The 23,237-nt window shown below is 35.2% G+C and overlaps 2 protein-coding genes across 2 annotated transcripts in view; both read right to left on the bottom strand.

Moving 5' to 3' along the window:
• The window catches only part of LOC129240742 (prominin-like protein), a 52,214-nt gene extending 44,137 nt beyond the window's left edge, over nt 1-8,077 (bottom strand). The window contains exon 1 of the mRNA XM_054876714.1: nt 7,952-8,077. The gene's annotated coding sequence lies outside the window, so the exon portion shown is untranslated. The remainder of the gene's footprint in view (nt 1-7,951) is intronic.
• Nucleotides 8,078-11,836: 3,759 nt separating this feature from the next.
• Nucleotides 11,837-22,509, bottom strand: LOC129242042 (uncharacterized). The gene is made up of 12 exons (XM_054878603.1): nt 22,297-22,509; nt 22,138-22,225; nt 21,906-22,034; nt 21,687-21,841; nt 21,474-21,629; nt 19,574-19,692; nt 18,283-18,445; nt 16,057-16,199; nt 13,990-14,096; nt 13,102-13,912; nt 12,857-13,034; nt 11,837-12,777 (listed from the first exon to the last, which is right to left on the bottom strand). Exons 1-12 carry the CDS (start codon nt 22,433-22,435, stop codon nt 11,837-11,839), a joined length of 3,129 nt encoding a protein of 1,042 aa, XP_054734578.1. The 5' UTR covers nt 22,436-22,509.
• Between the last annotated feature and the right edge of the window lie 728 nt (nt 22,510-23,237).

Raw genomic sequence — 23,237 nt, 5'->3', positions numbered from 1 at the left:
GTGAATGCTGTTTGGGGATGTAATCCCTTTGCATTATTGGGTTATGGGTAGTCAGAATTTTCAAAAACTTGAATTTGTTTTTGAATTTTTTGTTTTAAGTATAATATCTTAAAAATGTTGTGTGAAAATTTGAAGAGAATCCGACAAATACTTTTCGAGTTATTCAACAATTAACAAAAGGCGCTCGGGCGCTCCGGAGCGTTCGAGAGCAAGTAGGTAGCAGCAAGCAACCGCTCGTTTGAAAGTGGCAGATAAGCGCGCTAACGATAACACTCGAGAAGGTAGACAACAAGCAACAGTCAATCGATATTTTGGAAGCTGCTATGACGGATAAAGAACTATTATATGGCCCAGGAATACATGACACAGTGTAAATTATTAAATAATTCACATAACTCTACATAAATCGATAGCAAAACTTTACATGCGTTTTTCTCAAAACTATATTTTTTGAACTGGTAATCACTGCACCTTAAATTCCGCAGCTTTCAAGAAAATGTATACTGCTTTTGAAAACCATAAAAAACTCGTGCCTGATCGAAAGAATTTTTCTGTTCAAAATTTAGATTTGTTTTCTTTAATTAAAATTTTTTTAAATTGAAAATTATTTTCTGAGGACGCCATATTGTGGAATTAAAAAGGCAAAGGTTCGATCAGGCACAAGATTATCAGTTAATAAAACTAATTTCTTTTGTCCGATTAATTTTAGATGAGTCTCCAAGAACTTGTGATGATCACCGCAACAAACGGGCTTCACGCAAACAACTATAGCTTTTACAATTATTATTATTTTTTTTTTTGAAATTTTGCTAAAGTCAAGTCGAAACAAGATGTATTAATGCTATGTTTTTATTTTTGTAAAATAAGGCATTTGACTAGTAAAAAACTATTATTGAAAATCATCATTTTTTCGAGCCTCTGACTACCCCTAACCGCTTATGAAATGGCAAGCAATGTAATGTACGAATTAGTGCCTATTTAGTAACTAGTGATGGTGAGTGATACAGTATGCCTTTCCATGAAAAAATATATACTATTAGATTTGGCTATAAAATAATAAGACTGGCGTTGCTAAATTACCCCAGCGTCCATTGACATGTAGCCTTCTCTTCCAGATTAAATGCTTCTCATACCCATAAACAAATCAGTATAGTCATAGGGTTCATTCGCATTGTCTGTCGAGAGATTTCTAGCCAAGTATAGCATATCCCAACATTAGATCAATACGTCTCATTCGCCAGATTTTGCGTCAAGCGGGTTCTATATTGATTGATAAGGTGAAATCTTCATTAAAAGGAATAGCATTTGAGTACCGTTGAAGCTGTGAAAGAGAAAAACGCACACGATCTAACAGATGAGAGATGTGAATATGGAAGACTATAAGAAGTACAGGAGACAAAATAAAATCGGTATATTATATCAAGTCCCGTATATAACAAGAAAAGTACCGAAGTTATTGGAATGAAAGTACAAGCGTTGGTTAAAGGAAGCAAGAGATTATATTCGACTTCTTCCGGGAGTAGAGTATACTCTAATCCCAAATATATTTTTAGTACCAAACCCGGTAATATCTTAACCTTTAGAGGTTTACGTACACTTTCCGAACGGATGCAACTTCACATAGTTAAGTTTCCTGGTTCAACAGAGGTTAACTATTAGAAAACATCCATAGCAGTAACAACGTTCACACACAAACATGCACATATATACACAACTTCACTGATAAACTAAGAAGAATGAGTTTATTATCGCGAACAGATAGATATAAAGAATGATTTTAAAGATAACTGTAACTATTTGCGTTTGTAGCAAAAATAGAATGAAAGATACTGTAGAAACGCGACGAGAAAAGACAAGGTTACTCACTACCGCAAAGCACATCAAATATCACCATTGTATTTATTGTATTTTGAAGCTAACTTGTTCTACAAAAATTCAAGAAAATAGCAAAGAAAGAAGCAGTGGTAAATTGGACCATAGATAACAACAATGAAAGTTAAAAGTACAGATACGTTTCTGTGTACGTCAAAAGTACAGTGAGTGTCTTTGAAAAACGTTACAGCTATTTGTGTAAAATGGCTACAATATTTTCGAATGTGTGCTTATCTTATACATATTATATTAATTATATGTGGAATTTTAGAACAGTTAAAAAAATTGGCAAAATTTCAAACTTTAAATTTTTATGCCAGATATTGTAAAGGGTTTTCTGATAGGAGGTGTTATTTTGATATTCAAAGAAAAGTGCTCTTTTTTAATGTAAATGATCGGATGTTTATTTCATTATAAAGAGAAAGGTATGCCGTTAATAGTGGAAAATAACATCAGGCAAATGACCACCACGACCACGCTTACAGGACAATATCCTTTTCATGAAATTTTCCATAACCGAATTTCAAAGTGGCTGCCCTATGTCCTCGATGGCCTCACGAATTCCATCTTTGAAGTCTTGAATCGACCCTGCCCTGTTGGCGTAGACCTTCTCTTTCACGTGACCCCAAAGAAAAAGTCACAAGGTGTTAAATCACAAGATCTCGGTAGCCAATTGTGATTACCTCTTCGAGAGATAACACGGTCCGGAAACTTTTCCCGTAAAAGATCAATGGTTTCGTTGTTTGTGTGGCACGTAGCGCGGTCTTGTTATCTAGAACAATACCATCCAATTCCGGCCATAAAAAATCGTTAATCATCTCTCGATAGCGATAAATAACACCTGTTATTGGAAAACCCTTTACTATACTCTAACAAATTAATATACTAAAAATAGTAAAATGTTTGCAATTTGAACGGAATTTCATAGACTTTGTTGTAAAAAACCTAAGAAATCGATGTGTACTCTTTTTGTTACCATTCAAACGATTTTCAGTCACATTCACTGTACATAAGAATGAGAATAATCGGCAGACCGACGACTTCTCAAAGATATGAGACCAAATTAATGCAATTTGTTATTATAATACATACTGTACCCAACAAATATAATTGTTTGTTTGTGTATAAATACAAAAGATCAAAACGCAACGTCAACTGCGGTTTACAAGACATACAAGTACTCATGCAGTGTACCACACATAAATATGTATTTTTGTCTATTAAAGCAAGTCTTGAAGAAAAAAGGCGCGCACACATACATAACTTATATATACAAAAACCAGAAAACTTGGAAATTATTGTTGATTAAGGCAACACATGTCCGACAGATGATTCATACTCGCCAATTTTTCCTTTTCTCTTGTAATAGTAGAATTGAGTAGCCGTAAACCCGTATTAAACCACTTTATTTCATACGAGATGTTTCAGTTGTGACCAATACGTGGAATTTTCACACAAAATTATTAATCAAACTTGTAATTATTATAAAGACAAACTTTTGTAGCAAGCCTATGGGTCTAAATCCAATTTTGTTTTGTAGTTCCAAAACTCTTTAACCTCTTCAGCGACATATGTGTACGTTTAGGGTTTGTTTTTTTTATTTTAGTTATTTCAAGAGAAATGAAGTAAAATTTTATTAGAGAATATTTCACTACAGAATCCCTCAACTAAAGAAAAACAAATCGTTAAGTATAACGGAACGGATAACGGAATATTCTGCTTTATTCATGGTGTTTTTATAGCATTGGAAGGATAGCTTCTTTAAAAAATTCGTCCCGGAAGAGGATCAAGCCGATTGTGAAACATGGGGAAACGATTTGTACAGGTGTTTCCTAATCAGGACGTTAACGGGCTCTCAGCAAATTTTACGGAATCACCTGAGGTGCTGACATAAGTGGGGTTATGAAGCAGTTTGTTTACGAAAAAAACTAAGATTGTGTTGGTGATATACCGAAAAAACTCAACATAGCCACTGCCAATGCCGTGCAGAGAACGTTAATGGTCATGATCGCGTTCTGTGTCATGGCATAAAGAATACGATGAATACAAATGTGCGAAAGGGTGTTATTGTATTTTATGTCATGAAGTTGACTGCTCATTACAAACAATTTTATAAAAAAACACATTGCTCAAGCTTGAAATTTTCATCGCGGCATTGAAATACAAAAAAAGTTGTTAAATAAAGAACTAATTGAAAATACCCACAAAAAAAAAATAAAATATAAAAAATAAACTAGACGATGCATAAATGCCGCATACCATAAACGCCACACATTCACAAGTAAGTATGCTTTATAATTGTTATTATTATAATTGTTTAATATTATTTAAATTTATTTTTCTCCTTGCATACTTTTTAAGTGCTTTAATAATTTACATATATTTCAGGGCAACCACATCAATATTAAAGAGTTTTCAACTTTCATCGAGAATACTACGACTGAGCTTAGACAAACGGAATGCTATCGCGAACTCTATAACTTCATGCAGAAGAAACATCTGCGTTTGCTGACGGATTATTTTAAGAATTTCAATATTTTTCAACTTTTTGTGTGTTTAATGTTCATTAGGTTGGGTTAGGTTAAGGTGGTTACCAGTCTCCATGATGATGTAGAGTGGTCCACATAGACCTGGAGGCATTGTGATATCATTTTATTAGACTCAAAGTCTCCCTCTCTAATTCCCGGAGTGATGAAACCACTTCGTCGCTCTGATAAACGTTGAAATATTGTTGATGGGTGCAGGTTCCAAGTTTGCTAAACGTCCAAAGAAGAGTTTAGACAGCGATGCCCTTCCCACGACAGTCAACAACCCAGATTAATATCGCTTGTCGCTTTCCATCGCTGTCATGGCCCACGTAACATCAACCAATTAGGTGATTCTTTCATATTCGTACTCATATTTGAACTTTTGTAGAGCAACGGACGTATAGGCAGTCAGCCTTTGTTTGATTGCAAATATCAACAGCCAACCCAAATAAAATTTTTCTAAAATGTGCACAGGTATGTAAAGTTCGGTCCGGATTACAATACGTGCTTCTTCAGAACTACTTAAATCTGTGTGAGTCTGTGGCGCTATTTGTCTAAACAAGAACTCAGTTTAAAAAGCACAACGTTAGCATGTAAGCGGAACTGGTCATGATTTATTATTTACTCCCCTCTGGAGAACAAAAGTGTTAAAAAAGTTGAATATTATATTTCGTGTAGTTTTATTCAAGGCGTTCATATAAGTGGACTTCGGTATAACAGCTGATTTGCTTTTTTGTTCTTGCGATTTGGTACTTTGACTGTCAAAGCACCCCGAAACGATCCGGATTTATATCCGGCCAAGAACTATCACTCCATAAGTATGGGGAATGTTTATGCTGCTAAAACAACAACAACATCATCTTTGTTGTTTCCTTGTTTATTTGTCTACATTCTCATTGTAATTTTTATATTCAAAATACCGAACTGTAATTGTCTACATAACTTCGCCTTGATTTCACTGATTTAACTTTTTTGGTTTTTTGGTTTATAAACGTAGCTCAGCTAATCGTTTAACACTTTCCAAGGGTTTGGGCAATAAAAGAGTTTTGGACTAAGAGCCAATTTACATACATACATGATGATTTTTTACCCTGGGTTTTTCGCACATTCTCTTCGGCCATTTACATGACGAATTTGTTTGCGGTTTCCCTTGCGTGCTTTTAATGTTTAGCGGACAATTTATTTTGGTCATTCGTTTAAAATTATGGCAATACGGGCGCGAACCCACCCAAGGTGAAAAGTCATAGTGTAAATTGGCTCTATGAATATGTAAGTATTCAGATAGCTGATGGCCTTCGTTGCTAATGCTGCAATTTAAAAAAAAATAAATAAATAAATTGGCTCCAAGTACTGCACTATCTGATTATGGGACAGGTCAAATCGCTCTTGCAGAAGCAAGTTACTCTCAGTAGCACATTTTTTGGGGCATAAGTTGTATAATGTCACATGCTTTGAAAAAAGGGTGCAAATAAAGGGAGAGGAATATATCACCATGGCGAAATAAATTCAGATATGACCAACATCAGACTATTAACCAGGTCTCTGACATTTTGAAGAAATCAGCTGATTTTATGACGTAATAGCTCCTGGTGACGCTCAAGCATGCATGTTCTGCAGCTTATATGTGTGCGTGTCGGGTGCTTGACGCTAATATCCAAGGCGAATTTATTACATGTGACAGCAAACACATATAAGTAAAACCCTACATGTATTTGTTGTTGCGTTTGGTCCAAGCATCACGTCAAAATCAGTAATCAAATGTAAACATACGAATGTAAACATACGAATGTAAACATACCAATACATACAAACAAAGCATATCATTTTGACGTAAGCCATACCTACGGCGAAAAATTCAGCTGGGTGAATGCTGTCACCTTAATAAATCCACCTTGCTAATATCTAAAAATTTTGATTTTCATCAGGCAAAAGCCGACAACAAGTATCTGTGACACGAAGCAAGTACGAGTGTCACCCGACACGCACACATATAAGCCTGCTGGACATGCATGCTTGAGCGTCACCAAGGGCTATAACAGGGAATGTAACGCCGGTTTGTTTACGATAAAACTGAGAGAAAAGTAGTAATATACAAAAAAAATGAGAGAAAAGTAGTAATATACAAAAAAAATGAACGCACTCCTCCATTTTACTTCGTTGCCGTCTGAACTATGGTCACCTCCGGAGGCTTAAGTAAATAATTTATTGTTAAAGTTATTAGTACTGCAAGACATCAGGAACGAGATTGCCACTATAGCATCTCCACCAAGCGCAATTGAAAAAAAAAACAATTATATTTTGTCTAAAGTTCCTCTTGCGACATTACACTGAAGTTAACCCTATATTTTGTGTGAGGGAGCCATTTTTAGTAGCTTCTGTTTAAATACCGTAAAAAACTACATTTCTTGCATTCTGTAATGCCACTATCCCATTATTAAGTAAGCATTAACTATATTTGAAGGCACTCAATAAAGCAACTTCAGATAACGCACAGCTTATTTCCGCTAGATTATTCCGACGATAGGGAATAGAGCTGTTCCATTCTCACACAACTGAAACGAGCGAATCTGGCCGAGAATAAAGTAGTAAAGGCACGACACACTATTCCAATGAGACGCGCCAGTGATATCATTTGTTAGTAAAGCAATTGACGGGCACACAAAAAATATTCGAGATTAATTTATAAAAGAAATAATTTAACAAATAGTTGGTTTTCATTTTTTAAAATTGTGCTGCTACTTCTATAAACCTCTATGGTTTTATTAAATAAATTACAGAAAGTTGAGTGTTTATGCATTGATAAACAAGCAGCATACTATAAAAATACTTGTTTATCTTTGAAATCTAGTTATTTTTCATAAATGTATTGAATTGAACTGGAGAGAAGTGAGGGTTTCAACCTTTCTAATAAGAGTACCCACTATTCATGCATTTGGTACAACTTGAGTATCACAATATAAAATGCTGCACCACTTTCACAGATGTAATCAAATACACAAATTAATCTTTCCTGCAAGAGTAACATGTATATAGAAGCATGCAAGCAATCAGAGAAATAATAAAAGCATAGTAAATTCACTTATAAGTTATCCATTCTTTGTTGTTCTTAACTTTTTCAAGTTTTTTTTTCTATCTGTTTTAATACACAGTCGCGTCTTTGTTGGGGTCATCAAAATTTCAAGTACGCACAGTTACTTAATAAATCGGCATACATATGTATATACATATATCTTTTGTCATTTCATTGCTGCAGATTATTCATTTTTATTTGCTTATACCTACTTATTTTTATTTGTTTTAAAGCATATCGAATTAGATTAAAAATTATGCATTGTTTTCTTGAGTTGCATAAATACACTACATCAATGTGTTTGCTTGTTTACCATAACGCCAAATAGGGGAAAAATCAATTAGCATATGTATTGTAGGCATGGGCACAGCAAACAACTCCAGCATCAAATCACTATTTTAACACTATTTAACATATTAAAACAATACAGAAAACAAATCCACACTTCGCATTTGCAACAAACTGTATACTTATGATTCACCTTTTGTCTTAAACCATTCTTTTTTCCGATACACAGTTTACACAAGAAACTTTAACTTTCACATCCACACCGCGGAATACACCCACATCACTAGTTGAAAAACTAAACCGTCTTCCCCTATCGAAGCAAGAACTTCCACTAAACATGAAAAAGTTCATTCTCCACAAATTACCGTTTTCCCAATGCGTTCATTCAACTAATCATCCCATCGGGGTAATGCCAGATGCGTATTAATCACTTGACAGTGTTAAGATTTATTTTGAGCTGTAAAGAATGAATATGCTGACAACTTTTACCCTCTTTAACATCCACTTACTTTTGGACAATAAATGAACGTTGTGCACGAGAAGCTTTATATTTAGTCGGAAGTTAAATGTGTAAATGAATAAATGAAAAGTAATAAAGTGGTTCACTAAAACATGTAAGTATGCTGCCATTAATTTTGTGACTTTTATTTGACAATCTAATGATCGAACTTGGAGGAATTATTGTGGGAGATTTATTTGGATTTTAACGTAACAAGTATTCCTAACAATATTTTATCAATATGTCAATTTCGTGACTTTGTTTTTGCCAATTGATTAAAAAGATTACAAAATGTCACGGCAAATTCGGAAGGCGTTATCTGTTCCTCTGTTAGTTTTGATGTAATATAACGTTTTTTCACATTGGTAATACAAACTAATACGCCGATCTGGTAAGCCATTGTGTTCACCCGCCAGTGCTGAAAAAATCAGTGTTGCCAACTCTGAAAAAGCACTGAAACATGGAAAAAGAGTGTTCTATCACACTAAAAGCACCACAATTTTTTTTAAATAAAAGAATGCTATAAGAGGCTTTGTGTTTTCGTTGAGGGAAATAAAAGTCAAAATTCACAATTTATCTAATAAATATATGTAACTTTGTTTCTAGCAAAAAGTTTGTATGCACTTCAAATAGTGTTCTTGTTTTACAAATTTGAGAAGAAACTTGTTGGGCCTTCAGGCGCTACCCCATTTGCGTAGTAGTACGATATCATATCATTGGCGGGTATAAATCTTTCAATTTAGCAAAATTGAAAAATATGTACATGTAATAAATGAATTATATTTATGTATTTCAAGTTTGCAGATAAATTGAACAATATTTTAATTAAAAACTAATCGAACAAAAATATCCCATGTATTTGTTGTTAGTACTTTAACTATTTTAAGAATAAAATTTGAATTTAAAAAGAAGAATATAAAATAAATGAAATTTAAAAGCAACATAAAAACGAAGCAATTGATTCTCTTATGTGTTCTGCGCTGAAGTTGTGCTCTTGAGTACAGTAGGTCGATTCTTGTTGTTCTTGTTGATTTGTGAATTTCTAAACCTTGCTTTCTAGTCCGGGAGCCAGGGGTTGATTTTGGGCTGCGTTTTTATACCGTTAAGTTCTTGACAGCCGAAGCAAGAATGTATCATTGCGTTCATACATATATCGCGGCGGCGCGCGGAGTTTTCAATGTTTCGGCTGACGGTCTTTCCACCGCCATAAACGCAGCTGACCATCATTATTATATTTTCATATGTGTCCAAAATTATGTAAAAAAATTGCAATCGGCATAAAGTAGTTTTACTTTTTAATTTATTTTACAAGTTCGCCCGTTCAGCTGACGTATTTTCCTCCCTCTACGGCGCAGCTGACTATTTTGTTTTTTATTCTACTAAATGCCAACAATACACAAAAGAAATTTCAGCCGGTATTAAATGAGTTGTTAAAAAATGTTTTCGGCATGTTTCGCAGCATCCTACGCACGTACCCACCGCTACTGGACCAACTGACGGTTGGCTTCGACATCAATTAGATGGCGTCTGCCTTCAGTATTAAAATCAGTCGATATGAAATGATGAGGTCAAAATGATAAATGCATAAATAAACTACTTCAATGGACTATTAAAGTGGCCGAAAGTGGTCTCTACTACTCTCCTAAACTTGGAAAGTTAGTAATTAAAGACCTTTTCTTTTCATCTGGCCATTGGTTTCATTAGAAATTGTGTAAAGCGAAATGCTGCGCACATTGACTGAGACTTATGCTAAAAATTGGTTTCGAGTTCTCGCTGAGAAGAGGGCTTTAGAAACGTGCTTTAATAACGACTGCTCGAAAATTGAGAATCTTTGCAGCAGCCAGGTGCCCCAACATTTATATACATAAACCTATACCTATAAAAAATTAAGGTCAGTATTTTCATCGAACGTACTTATATAAACCCACCCTTAGAGTTATAATAGTCTACAGCATTACTGGCTAAGGAACCACACGCATATGAAGCAAAATGCGGTACGTTTGTCTAAAGTGATGCACTTTTCCTAAATGTTGTATTAGTTCTTGCAATGGGCGTGACTTCGTGACATAAAAAGGCAAAGGAATACCTAATCTTAAGACACTCCTTAAAAAATTATTTATGCCGAAAGGAATTTCTATCTCCCAGAACTTGCCGTGCCTCACCTACAATACACGGACACGCATTGATTATTACATATATTCACTAATAAAATATGCTGTGTCCATAGACGCTTTGGCGTTCCTGCTTATTATAAAATGTAATATCAGATTTCGCATGCGTATTGCTGCCATAACTTTTCGAAGCCTCAGTAAACATCGTTTACAGATTTCGTCCAACAGTTTATACTAGGAGCCATATGTGACCGAGTAGATTCATTTTTTGAATTTACTGCTAATTACTGCATATGTGAACGTACTTTAACTCCCATTTCATTTGCAAATAAAATGAAACTGCATCGTAAGATAAGGGGTTAAGGGTAGTCAGAGCCCCGAAAATTATGATTTTCAATTGCTTTTGCTAGTCAATTGCTTTATTTTACAAAAATAAAAACATAAAATTAATACATCTTGTTTCGACTTGACTTTAGCAAAATTTCAAAAAAAAAAATTAATTATTGTAATTTTTCCTTGCGGTGATCATGAGTTCATCTAAAATTAATCGGACAAGAGAAATTTGTTTATTAACTGATAATCTTGTGTCTGATCGAACCTTTGCTTTTTTAACTTAACAATATGGCGTCCTCAGAAAATAATTTTCAGATTTTCGAAAAAAAAACCGACAATTAATTAAAATAAAAATCGAAATTTTGAAAAAAAAAATTCTTTGGATCAGGCACGAGTTTTTTTGTGTTTTTTCAAAAGCAGTATACATTTTATTAAAAGCTACCAAGCGGTTTTTAAGTTGCAGTGATCACCAGTTCAAAAAATATAGTATCGATTTATGTAGAGTTATGCGAATTATTTAATAATTTACACTGTGTCATGTATTCCTGGGCCATATAATAGTTCTTTAGCCGTCATAGCATCTTCCAAAATATCGATTTACTGTTGCCTGTTGTCTACCTTCTCGAGTGTTATCGTTAGTGCGCTTATCTACCACTTTCAAACGTGCGGTTGTTTACAGCTGCTGCTATCTGCTTGCTCTCGAACGCTCCGGAGCGCATGAGTGCCCTTTGTTAATTGTTTAATAACTCGAAAAGTATTTGTCGGATTTACTTCAAATTTTCACACAACATTTTTAAGATATTATACTTAAAAAAAAAAATGCAAAAAAAAATTCAATTTTTTGAAATTTCTGACTACCCCTAACCCCATAAGGCGTACTCTTAGCCCTTTTAGCAGCACACATTATCCTGGCCCAGTAAAGGCATACATATTCCATACTATAATCCTCCAATACTTCTTTGGCCTTTAGGTACTGTCTAAAAATAAGATAGACGCCGAGTTCAGAGTAGTACTTGTACTATGGTTTCCATTCCCTCTAGCACATTTGTACTATCCGTACAATAACCATAAGCAAACGCATAAATATAAAATGATTTATTAAATTTCTTAACATTATTTGCCGTCTTTACAACAATCATTTTTTACTAAATTGTATTATATGTAGAGAAGCAGTGGCCTTGATTACTTTTTCTCTGCACTCTCGTCGCTTCTTCGCAAATTCCTTCGGGTCTTGCACTTGTTCTGGTATCTTTATCTGCAATTTATTTGTCGTTTGCTTTGTAGAAGTTGAGGGTTCATAAGTACTTGGTATAATCTCTTCGCCGTTACTATATCGTCCAGGGCATTTCTCTTCAGAACTACTTGGCTCCCTATGCATATCTTCAGGGGTATTCGCCTTTTCGAGTATTTTAATATTACTGGCATTAGAGTTCCTTGTGTGTACTGCAGTTTCCATTGATTCCTTTCCCATATATGTTGAGTGCTCCTCACTGCACACTGGGGTTCTAGCCTTCTCCGGTATGCTTCTTAACCCACTTGCTACTTGACTGAAACATTTTTTAGTTATCTTTTTCGGAGGCATCGACTTGCTTGTTAAGTCCTTTCTAGTGTCGCATATACTTTTCGAAGTTGAAGGCCTATATGTAACTTCTATCTTGTTGATAAATTTTTTAGTTACATTTTCCGAAGGCGTGGACTTGTATGATGATTCCATTTTAGTGTGAGGGCATTCATCTTGTGGAGTTGAAGATATTAGCGCATCTTCTACCTCATTGAAACATTTTTCAGTTTTTATTTTCGGCGGCGTCGATTTGCATGTTGATTCCTTTCTTGCGTGGCAAACACTTTCTGAAGTTGAAGGTTTGTGTGCATCTCGTATTTCTTCTTTATACAACCGTATGCATGTCTCATGTACCACTACGTTATGATGAACACTATTGCTTCTATCTTCTAGAGCTGAACACTTTTCATAGCAGTCTCTTGACACATTTTCAGATTGCTGTACTTCGCTGCACGCTACTTTTTTATTAATTCTTCCCCTTCGGTACATGGGCTGGCCATTCTGTGCACGATTTTCTACTCTATAATTGCGATATTGATTTTTTAATATTTGTTGTTGTGCTGACATCAAATTTCGAGATGTATATGTATGCACCCTGATTTGTTCTATCTCCTTTCCAATTGGATTGTTCTTGCTCTCTTGACTTTCTGTTTACGCAACTACATTTTTTTAGCGGCCAGTTCGTACCATATAATCTAGCTAAATAAAGTGCTATTGGGATTAGAGGCAGTAGAAGCCAGAGTAAAATCATTAAAGCGCTCCATATAGTATTCTATTGAAAAGAAATATGAAGACTCTAAAAAACAACGTTTAAAAATATTTGTATGTAGAGAATTTACTAGTATATGTGCATATCCATGGCATTCCATTTCATCATCTGTCGTATCCGCGAGGCGGCGGCACAGACCAACTTTATTGGCTAGTGCATCCTCCACCATATCCACATAACCATTAAGCTCATCAGCATACATTTCATTCAAGCTATCAACAATTGCACTCAAATTATGCTTATTATCTCTTGAATAATAATTTCCCATTTTTTCGATACTATCTATGCATTTTGTTGTAATTTGTGTGTAACTTTCACTAAAGAAATCCACAACTTTTTTGCATTCCTCAGCTATTTGATCGGCACTTTTATACATTGTATTAGTTCCAATTTGATCAATTATATATTTCTTAAAAGTATTTAAATTGCACAGCCCCAGTTTTTTGGTTTGCTTATTTTCTATGGGGCCATTTACATATTCGAACATTTTATTATAAACTTTACTGAAATATGCTGGATCCATATCAATTTTGATATCATCACACACATTTGTTAGATTAATATTCTTCGCATCTTTTGCCTTTTGTTTAAAATCATTTGAATATTTACGCAATTCAGGCTCCTTTTCAATCAGTTTCAAATCTTCTGCTATCAGTTGGGTGAAATTTGGTTTGATGCTTACAGATTCCACAAACTTTTGGATGGAATATTCATTTAGACAATTGGTGTCGCTATGTGTGGCGTCAACCTCAATTGCTCGCTTTTGTCGATTTGTTCCAAGTTTCCAACAAACACCATTGTAAAGGCCAACACCATGGACGAAGTTCCACAGAAATGGTAAAAGGGCGATGAGAAAAAATATGCATATTAGAAATGCCGCCCTGAAATCCAATAAAACATTAACAGTTATTAATTTTTTAATTTGATTCGAAATTATATAATAGTATTTGGCACTTACAATTGAAAAAGTATGGAACCATTTTCTTGATTGCAGCATTCGGCTTCATTTCTATAGCGCTTACCGAAGCATCTCAGTAAGGATGCAACTAATAATATAAGGGCAATCTGCAATAGAAAATTTAAAATTTTTTAAACTTTAATATAATTTAACTTTTAACAATTTCTCGAAACTGAATAAGTTATTATGTATGTTTAATAATTTTCCTCTCGAAAAATTTTGTTTCAGCGTTATCCTCTAACGATGTACGCAGCAGTATATAAGGTTAGCACCGCCTAGGGGCTCGTTGTGCATAAAATATTAAAATAGTCTTGAATAGGTCACTGATCTTTACCGATTTTATTTAGATTTTTGGAAGAAAGTATTTGCAGATATTGCTTGAAAAATTCTAACAAATCCTGGGACCTAAGTTTTCCAAATTAAATAATCCCAATAATTTTATAAAAATTAGAAGCTTATTAATAGACGACAAGAACACAACTTTGTAAATAACTAATGCCTACACTCTCGACGGCAAGCCCACGCAACGCATTTGACGGTAAGCACAAGTGTTAAGTGTAGTTGAAAGAATACCTCGCAACGTTTCGGATGCATGCATGTATGGTAAAAAGCGAAGAGGGCGACCGCGTAAAAGATTGTTAGACGACGTTGAGGACGATCTAAGAAACATAGGGGCGACCAACTACCGTAGTTTGGCTATGGATGTGCATGGAGATAAATTGTGGAGAAAGCTAAGGGTCACACCGAGCTGTAGTGCTATGCATGATATTTGTTGAATTGGCAGTAAATTGCAGTAAGAGAAAATTTTGTAATTTGGAATAATGTGAACTTTTTTTCTACATCTTCCATTGAATTATACTTGACAAGAATTAGTACATATGATATGTATGATTAGTGTAGTACTTAAGAATTTTTTTAGAGATCGATATCTCTATAAGTTACTTCCCAAAATAAGGAGGATGTTTTGAAAATAAAAATAGTAATCGTGCTGATTTGTTTTATTCAAATTACTTCCACTAAGCACAAATATTTGCATACCGAGTGTTTTAGATCGTCGGCCTGCCTACAACAAACGAAAAGCTATGAATGGCTTCCATATATACCATATCTACCTTTCTTTCACCGTATGGTAGCAACACAGAGAGTGGTTAGCAAGAATGATGGATTACAAAGTTTGACCCTCCGAACCAAAATTGTGAGAGTAACTTCGGCTGACATGTTAGAGGTCCATTTGAACATTCGGTTGTACACATGATGTACAGAAAGCAGAGCTGTTAACCGGCTCTCAACGTATTTCAATTAGCCGATTGGCTGACGCCCCCAGGATTACGACAGCGGGTTTTTACAGAAAATCTGAAGTTGTGTTGGTGATATACAACAAAATCAACGCAGCCATCGTCCATGTTCGGTCTGAACCGCCTGAACAGCGACTGATTGGACGAGTGTGTGAATACGTGTGAAATGACCGGACAGAATTCAGCTGCTGAAGTTACTCTCCCAAATTTGCTTCGGGTGGCAAAACCTAGTAATCTATCATCCTTAGGTTAACCGTCTGATGTTGGCCACATCTTTTGAATTCTCTCCACCGTGAGGGGTTGCTACTTAAAATACGACTTTTAGTCGATTGATGAGATGGTCTATTACCGCGCAACAATCCCAAATGCCCGGTCCTACAATGGTGGTAATAAATTCATTCAAAGAGTTAAATGGATTACGAATGACAGTCGATTTTTTGATGGCATAAGAGAATTCATTGACAACAAGAAAGGTTAAGGAAGTTAAGCGAAGACGTTCTCACGACAGTCGGTTCTACGTTACTGGAAATTGTCCTAGGTATAATGAATATGTTAAAATTGGAACCGTCGCAGATCCTAACAGGAGCAAGAAAATCAAATCATCTTAAAAGTACGCGGCAAACGCTTTCTATTCTATGATTTCTATGATAGCACCAAAGAAGCACACCACAAAGCTCGGCCCAAAGGAGCTCCGCCAAAATTATGAAGATCATTTGCGCTTGAATAATATAATATATTTTTATATTTATTAATATTCATCTGTTACACTTACCAATATAACTATTAGATAGCATATCCATTCCCAGACATAAACCCATAGTGGTTTCTTTGACCTCCAATTTCCTTTGCTCTGTTCTGATCTGTCTTCAGCTCGGTCCTGCCCAAGTTTCGTTGAAAGTGATCGAAATGTTTGACCTTACAGGGAGAAAGGATATGAAAAGGCGTGCAATGAATTGATGAAATAATTCTAAATTCTAAATTCAGTCCCCTTCCTGGCAAGCTCATCAGCAATTTCCCTCAAGAGATTTGATCACTTCCTTACAGGAGTTTACTAATTTCGTTCTGCCCTGTGGCGTCCGAGCCTGAATCGCGGCTTGACTATCGGAGAAAATGTTAATATCTCCCTCGCTCTCGCGTTCCCTAAGCATTTTGAATGCCACCCGGATCGCAAAGACTTCTGCTTGAAAAACACTAGTAGTGCTCGGCAGTTTAAATGAGATAAATAAATTGGCTGATTTAGAGAAAACCCCTGCTCCGACTCCCGATTCCATCTCGGAACTGTCAGTGAAGAGATGCAAGCTTCGGTGCAGATTGTCCCCTCGATCCAATCCTACCTATTTGGATGATGGAAAGTAAGTGCAAAAGGACATTCAGGGCAAGTTTTACGGTGCTCCGGTGATGCCAATGTATGCAGTCCTTTGCACCCTCCCCAGTTGAGTGTTATTATAGCCCTTTCGAAGACCTTCCCACCAAACTACGTTAAAATTGGCAAAACCATTGCGTTGTACACCCACAGCATGACCTGTGGCCATTTTTTATCGAACATAGAAGGAGTAAAAGCGGGAGAACATGGTTATTTAATTTGGGAAGTCGAAAGGATGTAGGTTTATATTTTCTGGTAAATAGCACCAGCTCCGTCTTTTCAGAGTTGACTCGGAAGTCGCCAGTGGCAGCCCATCGACTAGTTTTAGTATCGGGTGTTTCTTTTAGCTGCATGAGAACTATCGATATCGATAACTATGGTTTGACAGCTAGGAATGACAAACTGTGTTGACATTTCAACTAGCAAGGTTTGGCAAGGCATCATGAATTGTTTAACCCTAAAGCAAGGCTTCCAACTTGTGGAAATTTACTTTGAAAAACTAAATAAATAAATCTATTCCCGAAGTTTACGGCATCATCGGTTCTCGAAATGAATAAATGGCAGGTGCTATCGAGTCATGCTGACAGAACTTTTTTTCCAAAAATTAATCGCCCAAGCATCGACAACATTTGGTTCCAACAACACGACGCGACTTGCGATCCAGCGCGCCTAAGAATCGATTTATTGGACTGTTCGAACGGATCATATAACTCGTAACCGCGGCAGACATATGCCGGATATCAGATTAAAAAATAAAAACCATGAAATTATCTAAAAATTCATTCCAACAATGTTTCTGTTTTGTGCTATCATTTAAGTTCCCAAACTTTTAAAAGACCAGATGCACTGTTTTAGACGTTATCTGGTAACTATTTTAGACTATCTCAGGTGTGCTGTTATTTGTTTTAGGCAAGACAGACAATCCTACGGCGAGAAATACACGAGATAGGTAAATCTTGTGATATTTCTGTATCTTGAGACAAACACTAGATGGCACGGATTTCTCGAAATCTACCGCTTATTCTACTATTGGGGCCTAATTCTCAGCATGACCTCATTTTTTAAATAAAAATATAAAAAAAATGGTGTATTTGATCTGTGTAAAGGCTGTCTGGCCGAAATGAAAGAACCTATGATTTGAAGATAATAAAACATGGAATAAAATATTAAAATTTTGTTATATGTGTCTTATATAACAAATTTATTAACTCCCTTATAATTTGAGATTGTACATTCGTCTATGCGGATGCCTAGGCAATCAGATTAACTTAAACTGTCATATAGTCATGGAAATATTAGTACATTTACATGGTGAAAAGATTTTTAGAGGTGTGCTATTTATCAAACCGTTATTTGGCTCTCAGCAAATTTTAAATACGCAGCTGAGGGGCTGAGATCACTTGGGATGTGTTTACAAACAAACTGAGATTGTGTTGGTGATATAAAAAATCTGCCATTGACATTTCGTTGCCGTCTAAACAACGGCTGATTGGACGAGTGTGCATCGTGCAGAATCGTCGAATCCCCAAGTTCCGTGACAACCAAAAACTACACTCGCAATTTTCTTGTTCACCATAGTTATAGAGCAAACCTGGCAAACCTTTCATCCTTGGTTCATTTAAATATAATACTTACCTTTTTCTTTTAAATCATTTTCAACCTCTAGAAAATACGGGGACAGTACATTTATTATTCTATTTTGCATTGCATCCGGCAGTTGCGTTGTGGTATTGTAGAGTAACGAATATGAATTGAAAAATCGTTCCACAAAACTGAAGGTGCTATGGAAATTCAATAGCTTAAAAGAAATATTTGTCTGTTAAATTCACACCTATTATACAATATAAAATTATTAAATTAATTGTAATGATTGTAAATTATACTGTGTTTTTTAAGAATCCGTTTAACGATAGATTACACTTGACTAATTACGATTAAAAAAAAAAACAAAAATCAAAAATATTAATTTAATAATAACGAACAATTAAAAATAGCCAATATGTTTGATATTATTATTTTTTATTATTTTTATTTATTAATAAATAATCACATATTTATAAATATTAAATATCTCTGGCTACAAAAAACATAAATCATTAGGATCAATAAAACCTATTTGTTTTTTGTACATTATTGCATTAAAGGGACATAAAAAAGTAATGAATGAATTTATTAAAAGCTCAAAAAAAAATTGTTAAGTATTAAAAAGCGCAATTTTTAAGAACACTGTGAAGTTTGAATAAGTTCGATCAAAAATATGATTGCGTTCATTTGACCGCTTTGGCCTTTCTAGTGGTAAAATAATCAGATCACGGTAGTTATGCCTGGGAAATCCAATTGGCACATCTAAAACTTTAGCTGTCTGTAGAAGATTTGATATTTTTGTACAAGCATTGGGTGATAGACTCAAAAAAAGCTTTGGATTGATTATTTGATTTCTCGTTTTTATGATAGAAATCCAAAACAAAGAAAAATATTCCTTCCAAGTTTGAGGGAGCATCTCAGTTTTGAAAAACTTAAGGCTATTTTTTTGCGGATGAGAGAGGGGGTTTAAAATGCGTCAGGCATCATCAAAACTGGCGGTATGTCCGAAGACTTGGGGCGTTGAAGTTTTGTGGATCAGAGTAATCAATCTGTACAAGCTGTTTGAGGCTTCAATTTTAAGAGTATTCCCATTCAGCATAAGAATGCATTTCCCTACGACCGTCTGATTTTACAATCAATAACTGTCATTGTCCATGAGTTTGTTTTATTCCAAATTTTAACAAACAAACCCATATTAAATTTTACTAAAATATCCTTGCTTGATTTTTTAGTGCATTTTAAACAATTAAAAACTTAACTTTTAAGATGGAGTATGGATAACATTTGATGTGTTGTTCGTATTATTTAACTTAACCCTAACTTAAGAATAAAATAAACTTACCGCATCCACTTGCAGCGACCGCTCTATAAAATTACTAAAATCCAAATCCACTAATAGCGTCGAACCCAAATCCATTTGTAACAGGTTTGTAGACATATTACGATGAAAAAATCGCATATCTGTGCGTAAAATAAATGTTCATATGTATAAAATCGCTTCTTGGAGTATTGAAAATTAGCTAAAATCGAATAAAAATATGTCTTGAAGGAGTCAAAAAAAATTATATATACACTATCAGAAGGCACAAGAATTCCTCAAACATTTTATCCAGAAAAACGGAGTTGATGATACATATAAATATGTACTCGTTTTATAATCTCCGCATATTTATAATGAGGTGGCGCAAAATTAATCAACCTAATCGGCCGCCGTAGCCGAATGGGTTGGTGCGTAATTACCATTCGGAATTCATAGAGAGAACGTTGGTTCGAATCTCGGCGAAACACCAAAATTAAGAAAAACATTTTTCTAATATTGGTCGCCCCTCGGCAGGCAATGGCAAACCTCCAATTGTATTTCTGCCATGAAAAAGCTCTTCATAAAATATCTGCCGTTCGGAGTCGGCTTGAAACTGTAGGTCCCTCCATTTGTGGAACAACATCAACACGCACACCACAAATAGGAGGAGGAGCTCGACCAAACACCCAAAAAGGGTGTACGCGCCAATTATATATATATATATAGGAAGATATATAATTTTTGCAAATGACGTGATACGGCAATTTTATTTGACACAAGACAGCCGCAGTCAAGGCGAATCTATTAAAGGTGGTGTTAGTAAATCAGCTGAGTTGTTTTTTTTTCCTTTCGCCGTGTCCATGTGGCTGTCAGCTCAGAATGAAACAAGGCGAATCCATTATTTGTTTTCTAGTTTTTCAATACTTTTCTTTGACAATCAATCAAACGTACAGAACAGTATTGTTGGTCTAGTGCCACCACCTTTAATGAAATGCAGTATACAAACAGACAAACAATTGAGAGCGTAAAGGTCAAAATAAAGATTTCCGTCAGATAAAATCACTTTTTTTATTTAGTAAAAAAGTTATTCAAAAGCAAAATGCGATCATTATTTATGCGCCAACTTGTCATTAAGTATTTCAAGCTAATGAAGGGTTCGATGTACAGGGTAATTTAAGGGTGATGCAGATCTTTGATAAAAATTATCTCTGGCATGTTAATTTTTTAAAAAGTTTTTTTTTTAGACAAGTAATACTACAAGCCTTAACAAACTTAGTCATGGAATGATATTCAGTTGCACAACGCGTAAAAGTGGTCCTTTCTGATCGTTCTGGAAAAAGTGCATTTTGCGCATTGCGTGAAAGCGATATGGCACATTTTAATCTAAAAGAAATCGTTGACAAACAAAACTGCCGCATTTGAGGTACTGACAATTCGCATGAGATTCAAGGAAAAACTATGCCCATGCCCTATTTTTTGTAATTTTTGAGCTGGCGGAGTTATTAAGCCGTACTTCTTCGAAAACAAATACTTTATAAATGGTATACAGCGCGAGCTATGTATAAATGTATAAAGCTTTAGCTTTATTTGATGTTTCCATTTATTGCCAATTAGCATGAAGAAAACACGAGGAAGTGTTTTATTGAAGTCGGCAAAAATCGGTTCAACAAATCACTTGCGCTACTCAAGAAGAAGAAGATAAGTTCAACAGCTTTCTTGTTTTTACGGAAATAAAACCGTTAACATGTCATGAACCCTGAACCATCAAAATGGGCTACAAAAAATTTACGCTAATTCGTTCCTAAGTAAACTACAAATGATAGCGGACAGAAGTCCTTTAACAAATCTAATGTTATCTATTTTAAGAGCTCGAAATTACTTATATGTAAGCAATTAATAAACACATGTATACATACACATACACACACACACACACACTTACAGTCAGTCCATATCAATACTTCTATGCACAGCAACTCGAATTCTTTATTTATATTCTGGATTCTCTCTTTTACACCCTCGATATCATTGGCAGGTGGGCATGCAGTTTCTGGCACATCATTCACATTCGACGCTCGAAGCGAGTTATCAATCAAATCTAATACATTATAAAATTTAATATAAAAGATATGTTTGAAAATTGATATTTACAAACCATTCGCACTGCGATAAGTCTTATTTTTGAACTCTTGATAGTTGAAAACTAAAACGTGATCTAGTCTTCGATCTGTAACATGCAGCTTCTTTTTTTTCTCATTTTGTATAGGATTCAAGGCAAGACTGCTCGTTATAGACGAGATTAGAAAATATCTTAGAGCAAAAACAAGATAAACAAATATGTGCATAATTTTAAATGTAATGATGTTCAATTTACAGAATTGCCGCTAATAGAATCAGCATTAGTAGTATTAGAAGCCAACGTATACATTTTTGATAAATTTTCTCAGTATAATCTTTGGTTGGGTTTAGATATCCTTGGCAGCGAAGTAACAGATAAATTAACCTATAATTTACATGCTGTTGAAGTGCTCACATACACACCAATAATTGTATCTAGTTATGTAGTTACATATTAACTTATATAAGTATAGGAATGCTCCACTTACCCTATCAATGGCACTGCTATCGTGATGATTAGCATAACCCAAGTGATCTCAAAAGTGGCCAATATCACTGCCCAATCCTCGCTATCTTCTATTGTAACAAAATACAAGACAGGAATAAATCTCGAATTAGAATCATCAACAATCTGGTCCTTAGCATACCAAACTTCACATCCTCTGTGCCGAACTGCTCAACAGAATGTTCTGCCCATTTTAGCATGTCAATAAACTGTGGTTGCATATTATCGCTAGCTTCCCTTTCTTCCGGAAGAGGAGTGTACATAAACTTATTAGGCGCCATTTTAAATGTGTTTATACGCGGGTATCGTACATTAATATAAAAATATATTTGAAGAATTTTCGTTTTATTTACAAAAGTTGTTTTCATTTTTTTTAACTGCGTGAAACGATGAGTGCTTACAAATATTTGAAGAGCCGCCAGTGTTTTGTGAAAATATATATATGTATATATAAAATACATAAAATTTCTACGGCAGTCTAAACCTCTCCAAGGATAGAATTAGAATGCTCACAGCCATTGCAGATTGCGACAGCAACTGCACAGCCTCGAGATATGGTCAAATGACCCTTGTCGATTCTGCGACCTATCCCCAGAAGCATCATCATGCTTGGGTCTCGATTATAATAGCATAACGAGAAGAAGTATTTCGACCTGCTGTGACCGGAAGAGATACTCATACGCTTAACCCAGCCCAGTACCATTTTAGTTGTATTGAAAGAACTGAGTCTGGATGAGATATTGTGAAAAACACGGAGCACAATAGAACTTAGGATAAAAATGTTTGCCTCTATTTTTTTAATTCCCATGGCAATCGGTTCTACGTAACCGAAACAACCCAAATATTAGTTTGGGGGAAAAAATTATTTTTGTTCCTTGTTCACTCGTCTCGGGAGCACAGGGCCTCGACAAGACTCTTCCATCTTACACGGTTCTGTGCTGTTTTTTTTGCACCGTCCCATGAGATGTCGGCTTCTGCTATTTCGCACAGCATCGACCTTCTCCAAATGTTTTTTGGTCGACCTTGCGGATTCCAGTCAAGTGCCATGCTCGTGATGCTATCTGGTGGTTTTCTCAGTGTGTG

The sequence above is a fragment of the Anastrepha obliqua genome, chromosome 3 (genome assembly GCF_027943255.1).
Source record: "Anastrepha obliqua isolate idAnaObli1 chromosome 3, idAnaObli1_1.0, whole genome shotgun sequence".
NCBI lineage: Eukaryota > Metazoa > Arthropoda > Insecta > Diptera > Tephritidae > Anastrepha > Anastrepha obliqua.
The sequence above is the reverse complement of the archived record's forward strand: the minus strand, read 5'-3'. Positions and strand labels throughout refer to the sequence as shown.

Bases quoted from the DNA above. Each gene is read 5' to 3' on its own strand.
- LOC129242042 (XM_054878603.1), bottom strand. From the start codon at position 22,435: ATGGCGCCTAATAAGTTTATGTACACTCCTCTTCCGGAAGAAAGGGAA. The intron at 13,913-13,989 runs GTAAGTGCCAAA...ATTGGATTTCAG, and splicing joins GGTTCCATACTTTTTCAATT to GGCGGCATTTCTAATATGCA. The intron at 13,035-13,101 runs GTAAATTCTCTA...TCTTTTCAATAG, and splicing joins ATGGATATGCACATATACTA to AATACTATATGGAGCGCTTT.